The 13095-nt window shown below is 31.3% G+C and overlaps 3 protein-coding genes across 3 annotated transcripts; 1 reads left to right on the forward strand and 2 right to left on the reverse strand.

The window, feature by feature from the left end:
- Positions 1-1529: 1529 nt before the first annotated feature.
- LOC131652513 (butanoate--CoA ligase AAE1) lies at positions 1530-3625 on the forward strand. Its single transcript, XM_058922375.1, has 2 exons — positions 1530-1870; positions 2022-3625. Exons 1-2 carry the CDS (start codon positions 1667-1669, stop codon positions 3495-3497), a joined length of 1680 nt encoding a protein of 559 aa, XP_058778358.1. The 5' UTR covers positions 1530-1666; the 3' UTR covers positions 3498-3625.
- A 352-nt stretch (positions 3626-3977) lies between these two features.
- Positions 3978-5022, reverse strand: LOC131647099 (ethylene-responsive transcription factor ERF019-like). Its single transcript, XM_058917013.1, has one exon. The coding sequence runs from the start codon at positions 4998-5000 to the stop codon at positions 4341-4343; it is 660 nt and encodes a 219-aa protein (XP_058772996.1). The 5' UTR covers positions 5001-5022; the 3' UTR covers positions 3978-4340.
- A 6175-nt stretch (positions 5023-11197) lies between these two features.
- Positions 11198-12467, reverse strand: LOC131650365 (uncharacterized). Its single transcript, XM_058920079.1, has 4 exons — positions 12376-12467; positions 12237-12329; positions 11580-11729; positions 11198-11444 (listed from the first exon to the last, which is right to left on the reverse strand). Exons 1-4 carry the CDS (start codon positions 12465-12467, stop codon positions 11198-11200), a joined length of 582 nt encoding a protein of 193 aa, XP_058776062.1.
- Positions 12468-13095: the final 628 nt, after the last annotated feature.

Raw genomic sequence — 13095 nt, forward strand, 5'->3', positions numbered from 1 at the left:
AACATACACACAACAATCATACTCATATTTTATGTAGTCAATCCGAAGCATGTATGAATTAAAACACATGTACCATTGCCTTGGAGAATACTTTAAACCATACAAAGACCACTTTAATTTATAAATTAGTTTGTCATGTCCAGTGTCACTGACCCCTATATATTACTACATGTAAATTTGCTCATCTAGATTACCGTGAAAAATGTTATTTTCACATCCATATGCTCTAAGTGCATGTCCCTGCTGACTACCAAGGCTAACACTGCCATGATATAAGTATATTTAACAGAAAGAAAGAAAATCTCATCATAGTCAACCCCTTTTGGTTTTAAGTACCCCTTTGTTACATTACGAGCTTTGAACTTTTCCCTTATTTTTATATTACTTCTGGTTTTCTCTTAAACACCCACTTATAACTAATGACCTTTTTCCCTTACAAAGTTGAACAAGCTTCCATGTCGAGTTTTTATTCAAGGACTTCATCTCATCCACTATTGCTTCCATCCAGTTACTTCCTCTTGACTAGCTATAGAGTTCATCTCCAAAACTAGTAAAAAAGGCATAAACTGCCAAGTCTTCATATCCATGTCTTTCTGTTGTGGCTTGGTTGAACGGTGCTCTCTATCACATTCAAGAATGTAATCTTGTACTCCACCTGAAGCTTCAAGGGTGCGATCAATTTTAATATTAGAGTCTGGTTAGTCTCGATTGGAGGCAGAAAGTCTCGGTGACAGAGCAGAAATAGGATCTTAATTTGTAATTTTACGTATTTAATTGGGAAGTCCAGGTACTCAGTAATATTCTATTGGTAAAGTTTCAAATGAAAAAAAAGTTAGAAAAATTGAAAAATTAATCTTATTTTTTTGAGTTTAAAGGTAGTGTACTGACAGTGTAAACTAACTTTACACATACAACAAATCAAAATCTTTACATTTGCCATGTCATATTAGTTTTTTAAAATTAAAATTGTGTTTTAATTGGATACATGGTTGTGATTGGTTGACAGTGTAAAAATATTTTACACTGTCAGTGCATATCCCATTTTCTCTATTTTTTTTAGTGTTTTTTATTTTCATAAAATATTATTTAAATATAAATATAAAAATAAATTTTAAATGTATTATATAAAAACAAAAAGTAAAAATATTAAAAGTAATCCGGACAAAATGTATAATGTGTTGAATATTCATCATACTATAGTGTGTCGGTAAGAAAATTTAAATATTTTATTATAATTAGCGTTCAAACGTACACTTATTTGCTTTTTGATTGTGCATATGTGAAAATATAAACAATATTTTTTTATTTAAAATTAATTTTAAAAATACAATAATGAAAATTAATAGTAGTAATAGGGAATTATGTGGAAGATAGAAACAATAATTTTAATGAAAATTATTATACAAATTACACAATATTTTAAGGCTAAAAAGGGTAAAAAAAAGAAAAAAGAAAAAAGATTACAGTCATAGATAAAATCTAAACATTAAATTACCAAAATATTTGGTATACATCGTATAATGCTCAGCAACTACCAAGGACCACAATACACAGACAAAAACGACCTTACACGATGAACGTGATCCTGTGCTTTATAAGGTATCTATCTATGGCTTTATCTTCATCCATATCATTGCTCTGACATAAAACATCACACAGTTGGAAGATGGCGATGGACGGTACAATCCAATGCACCGCAAACTACGTTCCTCTCACTCCAATCAGCTTCTTGGAACGCTCAGCCGTTGTTTACCGTAACAACCTCTCAATCGCCTACGGCGATGTCACCTACACATGGTCTCAGACTCATCAACGATGCATCAAACTCGCTTCTTCCATTTCTCAACTCGGCGTTTCTCCCCGTGACGTGGTTCGTTCCTTTTTTAACGATTCTATGATCTGGATATTGGATTTGGAAAAAAAAAAACTACTATGTTGTGATTATGATTTAGTCTGAAATTTCTTGTTGATTGATGATTTGTGCTTGTTGTGAAATTTTGTACTTGTTTGTGTTTGTTTAGGTTGCTGTGTTGGCCCCTAATATTCCAGCCATGTATGAATTGCATTTTGGTGTTCCAATGTCAGGGGCTATTCTATGTACACTGAATACTCGTCACGATTCGTCGATGGTTTCGGTACTTTTAAAGCATTCTGATGCCAAAGTCCTTTTTGTTGATCATGAATTACTTGGTATTGCTAAGGGAGCACTTGAAATTCTGTCAAAATCAACCTCCAAGCTTCCGATTTTGGTCTTAATTTTGGAGTGTGAAACTCATCCATCACCTCATCACAACAGTTCAGTCTCTCCGGGAATATTGATCTATGAGAATCTTATAGCTGAAGGGAAACTTGAATTTGAAGTGAAAAGACCAAAGGATGAATGTGATCCGATTTCGTTGAATTACACTTCTGGAACCACATCAAGTCCTAAAGGTGTAGTGTATAGCCATCGAGGTGCCTATCTTAATGCTTTATCTACGATTCTACTCAACGATATGACGTCTATGCCGGTGTATTTATGGTGTGTTCCCATGTTTCATTGCAATGGATGGTGTCTACCTTGGAGTATTGCTGCTCAAGGTGGCACCAATGTCTGCCAAAGAAATGTAACTGGGAAAGGGATATTTGACAATGTTTTTAAGCACAAAGTAACCCATATGGCGGGTGCGCCAACAGTTCTGAACATGATAATAAATTCACCAGCTGAAATAAGAAAACCACTTCCAGGGAAGGTGGCAGTGATGACAGGCGGTGCTCCACCACCACCGGCGGTGTTTTTTAAGATGGAAGAGCTAGGATTTGATTTGATTCATTCATATGGTTTGACAGAAACTTATGGTCCTGCGTCAATTTGCACCTGGAAAGAAGAATGGGGTAGCCTGTCTCGAGACGCGCAGGCCAAAATGAAAGCGCGTCAAGGAGTACAGCATGTTGGACTGGAAGGACTTGACATAAAAGATCCTGTCACAATGAAGAGTGTACCGGCGGATGCAAAAACCATCGGTGAGGTGATGTTTAGGGGAAACACTGTGATGAATGGATATTTAAAGGATTTGAAAGCAACACAAGAGGCGTTTAAAGGTGGGTGGTTTAGGTCCGGTGACTTGGGAGTAAAGCATTCCGACGGTTACATAGAGCTTAAGGATCGGTCGAAGGATATTATCATCTCTGGTGGAGAAAACATCAGCACAATTGAGCTGGAAGGTGTGATTTATGGGCATCCAGCAGTTGTTGAAGCTGCTGTTGTGGGGAGACCTGATGAATATTGGGGAGAGACACCGTGTGCGTTTGTGACGCTGAAGGATGGATACAGTGCAACAGAAGAAGAGATAATACAATTTTGTCGGGAGCGTTTGCCTCATTTTATGGCTCCTCGAACTGTCGTATTTTCTGATCTGCCAAAGACATCAACTGGCAAGACACAGAAATTTATTTTGAAGGAGAAAGCAAAGGCTATGGGAAGCTTGTCTAAGAAAAAGAACAATAGCAAATTGTAATGCTTTTTCAAAGAAAATAAAACTGAATGTAATAATATTCTCAATGTCATGTTGTGATTTATGTTAGTACTTTTCATATGTATGTAAGATTTGTTTATTTGAATAAAGAAAACTTCTTCAATTGGAAATGACTTGAACCTCTTTCTTTTTTGTTTTTTCTATAAAGTTCAACGTGTGGAACACATTAAAACAATAAACAAACTGTTGTTCTATTTTGAAGACTTGTACTTGGGATGGGCAGGTTTCAAAATTGATATTATTCTCATAACATATGCAAATCAATCTAAGCGTGCGAATGAATTGATTTAATAAAATTGATTTTGTTTAAAAATGAGTTGAAGATAAAATGATTCAAGTAAATATGAGTTAAACTATAAATTTAAGTGTGAAAATCGTGTTTAAACTAAAAAATTACAAATTCTAACTTCGCCAAAATGAATTCTACTTTAAAAGATCCAAACACTTTAAAATCTGTTATTATTGGTGTACAAATGAAGGGTACAAATTTCTGCATTAGATGCAGAAGTGAAAGTGATTTCATTTTCAAGTACTATCATTGGTGTACGGCCATAAAAGAATGTTAGTATCTTTTATGACAAAATGATGAGTTAAAAATGAAAATGACAATGATAGGTTTCTGAAAATGGCAAATTGCTATTGTCAACTACCATGTATATATATTTCCTTTTTCTTTAACACTCTCAATTCAGTTTAGTGGCTTGTATACTCAACAATGAACACAAAAATGGTATTCAAGTATTCTAGAATTGGTCAATTTATCTGTTTGAACATGTTTTCCCCCCTTCTTTTTCTTACAGAAACACTAATCAAATACATCAAAAGTTATAGATAATCATCAATGGAAATGCTCAATCCTTCTTGTTGGCTAGAAACCTGTATCATTCCTTGATCATCACCACCCAAACCTTCCCACCAACACACATCATCCTCAGCAACAACATTATGCACGTGATGAGATTGATCCGAAGTTGTTGTTGCTCTTGTTATTGTTGTTGTTTGGCTTGCAATGTTTCTAGCATCAACATCCATAGCAACATCAGAAGCAACCCTTTGAACAGTCCTCGGAGACATCAAACCATCTCTCTCTTGGATACAATAGGAAGACAAAATATCAGGAAAATTGAGTTTCTCCAAAGTAGAAGGTCTCTTTAAACAATAAACAGCTACATCATGTGCAACCGCAGCAGCTTCCGGTGTAGCATAAGTTCCCAACCATAATCGTTCTTGAGTCCCCGGAACACGAATCTCCGACACAAATTTCCCCCATTTTCTTTGTCTAACTCCCTTAAACTTCTTGTTGCTATTACCATCACTTGTTGAAGTGCTCCAATTCATCTTTGAAGAAGAAAAAACTTTATGGATATTGTTTATAACTAGTGTGAATGGTGGCAAAGAAGTGGATTGTTTGAGAAGATGGTGAAGTGGTGAGAGTTTATATAGGTTGAAGATTTTGAGAGTCAAAGGAGTTTTTAGGCAAAACATGGTGGAGGATGGGGTGGACCATAGAAATAAAGTCAAAAATTTCAATGGTCAAAGTAAATATAAAAAGGTTTAAAGATTTTATTATGAGTCATGAAGTTGTAAGAAGATTGTATTAAATAATGTGTTGCAAGTTGGATTGAAGGGGTCTATAGAAGAATTGAATTAGCAAAGACCAACTCAACCTAAGTACTTCTTAAATGAACCTATTACTTTAAAGTTTAAACAAATGCTCACCATGTATATTATTTATATTAAGAAAAATAATTGATCATATTTAATTTAAATAATTTATGTAATTTTAATTAAAAAGTTTAATTAATTATCTAAAATATTATTTACGTGGCTAATAATTGCGAGGTTAAAATTATAAAAATTAAATTAAATGAATATCATTTTAAATTTATCAATAAGAGAAAAATTGTTAAATTTGTTTATATTTTATTTCAAAAAGTATGAATTATTTTTGTTTATATTCTCTTTTATTATTCTAAATGTCTTAATAATAATAACATTTTTTAAATAATTACTATTTTTCATTAATATAAAAATATATTGATTATATTTAAATTTATTTAACTACACGATAAATAATACTCTTTCTAAATAATTATTTTTAAAATTAATTGAATAACATAGGTAAAATACATTATTTTTTTAATGAATTAAAAAAATAAAATTTTTATTAAAATAAAGATCAGAGAAAATATTTAAGAGTTGATAAGGAAATGAAAGCTTAAAAAGTAAAAGTAAAAATATTTTTAAAAAATTACAGTTAAGAAACATGACAAATTACCACTAAAAAAGTAAATTATTTTCTTTTTATGTAAAAGAATTTAGTTAATTATTATTAAAAAAATTGTGCACAGTTCGAACAAAACTATTTGACACATATTTACCCCTATAAAAATTAGTATCATTTAATATGCATAATTTGAATATGAATATTACTAAACTATCATATGTATATAAATATATTAAATATTAATTTTTTTCATATTTCAAAATAAAATTATAATTTTAGTAAGATATATGAAAAAAAAAAAAGAACATAATTAAAAATTCATAGTGTAGACAAATAATTCAATAGTAGGGTTTTATAATTAAGATGAAGGGGGCATGTATCCAACTTGATTGAAATTTGGTAAACAAAAAAGAAGATTAATGACAAAATGACTTTATTTTTGTTGACAAGGTTAATGACTAATGACTTGCTTCTATTCGAAAACGTGGAGAACTATTTCCATTTCGGTGCTATTATCGGTTCGTAAATCCCACGCGCAGAACAAGGGATGAAAGTACACACCCGTTGAAATTAAATCGTGGATAACTAATTAGACAGATCTCAGCCACACATAGCAGAAATTGTGTTTCAAACGTGTCGGTGAATTGAGTGACGCGCGTGGATAAATAGTTTTGAAATTCGTCACTAGTGACGTTATATACAAAAGTTTTTTGTTTTTCAATTCTACAATTTATCAACTTTCATGTTCAGTCTTTATCAAAAAAATCTTGCCAACTTGCAATTTTCGAAATATCTCTACATAATTTTAAAAAAAATGTCCACCTATATTCTTAAAAAAAAAATAACATTTTTTATTTTTTACTCTCAAAGTTTCATTTCGAATAGATATATTCAGTACTATTATAAAATAAATAAATTTAATTGAAATACATCCACAATATAAAAAAAATATACACTGTCAGTTAATCATTGTCAGTTAATCATAATAGTTAAATTCTCATTAATATTTGACTTTTCTTTTAATAATCTATTAAATAATAATTTTTAATGATTGTAAAATGTAATGAAATGAATGTGTAAAAAAGTTTACACTAACAATACATTACATATAATCTTCAATAAAAAATAAATACTGCATTGTTAGTTTAAATGATAAATAATATGAGTTTAATAAAATATATAAAAATTATTTAATTTAAGATGGTTAGGTTAATTTCATTCCTTAAATACAACATTTAACTCACGGATAACAAAAAAAATTCTTGTACTCGCATAAATATATATGTAGATAAAATCTGTCACAAATACAAAATAGATAATTTAATAAATATTTATGGATAAAATAAATTAATATTTAATTATTTGTTTTCTAATAAATACATATGTAGATTTAATGATATTCGTGTTCGTGGATATCCGTATCATTAGTTTATTATATTTTGTTTTATCATCTTCTAAAAAAAATTAGTCTTCTCATATATATTTTTTGTTGAAATTTCTTTGAAGAAAACCTTTCACATTCCATATAAATTCTATTTGGTCGTTTCATATTTAAGTTTGTTTTATACTCTAGATTTCACTTCAACCATTTCATTGTCCAACCAACTAATACAATCCTTCTTATGTCCAACAAGTGTCTCCCTTCCTACTCCATCGTCAAATCTTCAACCTTAACTCACGATCACAATGCCCTTCATTTGTTTTAGTTAAAAATGAAATGTATGGATATTATGTTTTGATGTTATTATGTTTTGGTGAAAAACAAAGAAATTAGTATGATGAAATTTTGTTGTTAAATTGAGAGCAAATTGTATGGATGCTATGCGATAAAAACAGTTTGTGTCTTTAAAAGAAGCTGAAAATATATATTTTTTCAAAAAACAATTGTAGAAAAAAAATTATCTATGAATATTTGTAAATATTCGCGGGTACCTTAAAACCCGTGGATTATCCGCTTAGAGGATACCCGTACAAATATAAGATGGATACAAATATCATATTACTTTGATGGGGTAGACACAAATATCATATTATTCGCCCCATGGATATCCGTTTACATCCCTAATCCAACCTAACGCAATAATAGGTTAATGTCATTTCTCTTTTTCTTTAACTTATATACTGTTCAAAAAATACAGGTGTGTGTGTTCCCTTATAAGGGCAAGGATACTTAGAGGCCCTAGCTAGTAAGTATATTACACGTTTAGATGGTGAGGGCTATCTCACGACGGCGAGTAGCCCTATACGGTGGTTTTGGAGTTTGTTTGAGGGACCTGCTTACGTGAGGTGAGAGACCCTGTAGGTGGCCGGTGCTGCTGGGTTGTAGGCAGGCAGTTAGATAGGTTGAATATGTTAGGGTAATTATGAGTGGGATGCTATTTGAGTAGTGTAGATTGTTTAGACTTAGATTATGTCCTTATCCACTTGAGGGATAATGTATTGAAGGAGTTTTCAGCCCCTAGGGTTTTATCGAGAAAGGTCACCGCCCACCTAGTCAAATGATGGATGGTTGAATCCATATTCACAAGGCAGAGGTGAGTCAGTAGCGACTTTGGCTGTCTCTTTATACAAGAAACATCTTGCCCCACATTTTTCTTCTCTATGTGCGAGGAAAGCTTAAGGGCAAGGCGATGCCTCCCTTCGGGCGACATTACATCGTCTCCTAGGGAGGTTCCAAGGTATCGTCCCAGGCAAGGTGTTTTGCAAATATAAAACTACAACTTAAATTCTTTTGTTTTATTTTTTTATTCTAAAAATTTAATCGTTATAATAATAATTCATTCATTAGAGTAACATACAATAAACTTAACATATTCTTCGGCGATATCAATTCTAAGAACTATTTCACCTTGAACAAATCATCTGTGAGTAGGATGAAGCTGCCAATAATTTTTCTACAAAATATTATATAAGCTTGGTACTCACTCTTTATTTTCAACCTTATAAAATCAAAGAATTAGTTGGGAATCAAAGGAAATTGCTTGCTTAAAGTTGGTAAGAAATAAGAATAAGTATGAGTTAGAGTGTGAAGAGGTGAGTTTGAAAAAAAAATAGGCTTTGTTTGAGAGTTTAGAAGGGAAGGGAGGAGATGACTTTGAAAAAAATGAAAAGATTGAGTGAAAAGAATAGAGAGATTTAGGGGAGAATTTTTTTTGGAGGATTTATTTTTATTTATAACCCAACATCCATGTAATTTGGAGGAGATAAAAAATTATATTGAAGGGGAGATTTGCAGGATTTTTGAGAGCTTAGATAAATTATTCAAATATAACTCATGTTGTTATTGTATTCTGAAAATTAAAAATATGTTAATGATAAAAACTCTTTAACCATTCTATATAAAATAATTCTTTAAAAAAATTGAAACATTTTTTTTTATATTTTTATAAAAAAAAATTCTTTGAAAGCCCTCCATTCAAACTCCCAACCAATTAGGCTTTGTTTAGGATTTTAGAGGGAAAGGAAGACTTCAGAAAAAAAATTTAAATTTTTTTTTAAAACATTTTTTGAAAGAATGTTTTTGTTTGGAATGATAAAAGAGTGCTTACTATTACCATATTTTTAGTTTTTAAAATACTATAACAACATAAAATATATTTGTAAATTTTATGTAAGCCCTTCAAAACCCTTCTTCAATACAAATTTTAAGTTCCTCAAATTAAAGAGATTTTTTGTTATGAATAAAAATAAACCCCCCAAATTCTTCCCATCTAAATCCCTCTATTTCCTCTCCACTTAATCCTTCCATTTCTCAACAACTTCACATTCCTTCCTCTAAAAACTCTCAAACAAAACCTTAAAGTCTCACTTGGGAAGAATACCACAGTAGTATATATATATATATATATATATATATATATATATATATATATATATATATATATATATATATATATATATATATATATATATATATATATATATATATATATATATATATATATATATATATATATATATATATATATGAGAATTTAATTTTGTAAAGATTGTGGATGCACCACTATAAACCATCACATGCGCGTCGCCGCCACCGTCCAGTTGGTTTAAATTGAAATTGGATGATCCATTTTTTATGGTACGTAAAATGGTAAATAATTAATTAGTATTAATTAATTCAATTAATGTGTTGCCTCTTAATGGTAATCTTAATTATTGTCCAAGAGTCGCCTTGGCTTCCACATTCCCACATTTTCCTTGTTAACAAAGGCTTCCCAAATGATTACTTGGGAAGATTGGCCAGTTTCCACGTTTTCACTTTTTTCCCTTTCTTTTCCTCCATTCAGGTTTAGAATATTTCTTAAAAATATAGGTGTTCTCACCTTATATTTTGCAGTCCAAATTTTTAAATCAAATCGAAATCTTTCTCCTATCTGTTTTTGCTTCATCTCTATATTTTTTTTTGTTCTTATTTTTGGTTGACTACTTTGCGCCAAATACGACAGGAATTCACCAATTACTATGACTGATATTCATTAGATTCTACGACTGATATTTATACCATAACTAATTAATCTTTGTGTCATCAAAAAGTGTATTTATAGATAGATAACCTACAATGAAATAATAATCGTACAATTAAACTAAGATGTTTTATCATGGAAGTGTCGTAGTTGATAGTTTGCCTTGCATATTTTTTGAACAGTGCTGCAAAATGTTTAAAGAAAACAACTTAATATGCGACTCAACTCGATAATTTATTTAGTGATATTTTTTCAAAATTGTTAAATAGCAAACCCTTAGGGGGTAATTCTAACCCTGATTTAGTTTTCTTGCTTTTTATTGAATCTTTGTTGTTGAAATGTATCTTAATTTAGGAAGATCAATCATGAGAAATCAAACCAATATTAAACTAATTTATAAGATGAAATAAGATTTGTGAAATTATAGGGATAATTATTTTATAAAGATAATAAGAAATTTTAGCACAAAATACAAATGAAAAAAACTTTCAACCAAAGGCGTACTATTTCTAGTACTATGAATTTTATCAGAGTCATCTCAAATTTTTGGAGACTATGTGTAGGTTACCCATGGTTTAACCTTGTCAAAATAAATGGCCATATTTAATTACAATTTAACATTACAAATATTTTATTAAGCCCTATTTAACTAGTTTAATCATGAAAAATTTGAGGCCCTGCGCGGTAGCCCACCTTGCATTCCCTTAAAGATGACCCTGAATAATGTTGTTGCATCGATTTAGTGTAGGTTTATATTGACTTTTACAAGTTCCAAAATCACTTATATTCCACTTCAATGTGAAAATTCTTTTTTTTTATGTGTGAGTTTTTCTCCAAAATCAATTATCCTCATCAAAAAGCAATTCTCTTTGAAGTAACAATTCCTAACTTTTGAGGTTAGTAAAAATCAATTCTATATTTATTATATTTTAGTTGTCACGACTCTTTTTTTTGTTACAAAGAGGGCCAAAACCTAAGAAAACAAAAACAAACTACACACAAACCAATCTAGCGGTCGTGATACCTCTAGCATCCTCGTCTAAAAGATTCAACAAACTATTAAGGGCCGAATCAAAGAAAACAAAATCTGGCCTAAGATTACTGCCAATATTGGCTAGGGCATCCGCACATCTATTTGCCTCCTTAAAGGAGTGACACACATAAGTGTCCTCAAACTTCCCCAACAATCTCTGAATTTTCCTAATGGTAGACAAGTTTTCCCGCATATTAGCTCTACCCCTGTCAATAGCATGATCCGCCATAATAGAGTCCATATTAATCTAAACCTTTTTACACCTTAACAATAGAGCAAGCTTGATACATTCAAACGAACCCCAAAGCCCCGCCATGAAAGTGTTACAATCACCAAGGAACCTTGCAAAATCGCCCATCCATCTACTCTTGTCATCTCTAATCACTCCCACACAACTAGCCATTTTGTTATCTTTGCTTGCTCCATCAACATTTAACTTGATCCAATCTCTCTTTGGGGGTGACCAAGCAATTAACATAACCTCCTTATTTCTACCCAGAACAATCATATCTATACTAATAGCATCTCCATATTCCTTAAGCTTTTAAAAAATATAAGCTCCTGGATCAAAAGGTCTATGGAAATCAACAACATGTTCTTCTTTAATCCGCCAAAGTCAACAAGAAATAGCACCCCAAGGCCCATATGCACTTCCAGTCGAAATTAGCACTAGCCTTCTTATTGATGTTTACAAAAATCTACTCTTCCAAGTCCACCTGGTAGAACGAAACCACCAAATCCCTTTGAACTATATTGGACCATAACCGTATGGCGTTGTTGCAATCACGAATCGCATGCAACGTAGCCTCAACCACATTGACATACAATCTGCAATCTGTGGATCCTAACCCATCCTACTCTTACCGAGGTTAGTTAAAATCCTGTCATGTTTCAGTAACCATAAAAAACTTTGAACTTGTTCCGAAACATTGATCGTCCAAATCTTCATCCTATTGTGATCTATCGATGATTCATTGCAATAAGATAAATCTTTGTACATTTCCTTTACTAAGTAAACCCTTATGCCAGTTCCTTCAATAATAAACTTATCCTCATCGCCGGTCACATTAGGAGGGATAACAACTTGGAGCCTGTTAATTAAGAAAAGAATTCGGCATCCACGTCCGAAGATCATACCAATTCCAATCACCCTTGTCATCCAACAAATCCTTCACCTTGGTGTCACGAAGACCCTCAGGAACTTGAATCTCATAATTTAAAATGCACATACCTGATTCTAGCCAATTGACATTCACTTTGATTTTCCTTCTTTACTCTCCTTAGTTTTCATCAGTCGTTTCTTTCCTTTTTGCTTTGTATTAGAATTTATTACCATTTTGATAATTATACATTTAAAATCAATTTCGATAAAAAGTATCCAAACAACATTAATTGACAACAATGACTTTTATATTATTGCATCCAAATATAAATCAATTATGCTGAATCCAAATTTGTTAAAATCAATTTTTCCAAATTTAATTCTATTAAAATCAATTGTGCCCACCTTCAATCCAAACACACACAATAATTTTTAAATCGTTGCTCATATAATTGTAAAACTTCATAAACTTATGGTGTACGAGCTTGTACTATTTTGAACTGTTGGCTAAAATTTAAATTTGATTCCTTAATCATGTAATTTTTTGCGCCATAGTATTCTTTATTTAAATTCTTCCTAGAATGAGAGAAGTTCTTCAATAAATATTTTGTATGAACTCATTGTGGATGATTGACTTCAAAAATACAAGAAGAATTAGTTAACAAATTATCACAATTTTATGTTTGCATACAACAATAATTAAGGCTCGGTGTGTAGATAAAAACAGTGGGAAAACAATGATCTGATCAATAGAC

This window comes from Vicia villosa, linkage group LG2, assembly GCF_029867415.1.
Source record: "Vicia villosa cultivar HV-30 ecotype Madison, WI linkage group LG2, Vvil1.0, whole genome shotgun sequence".
NCBI lineage: Eukaryota > Viridiplantae > Streptophyta > Magnoliopsida > Fabales > Fabaceae > Vicia > Vicia villosa.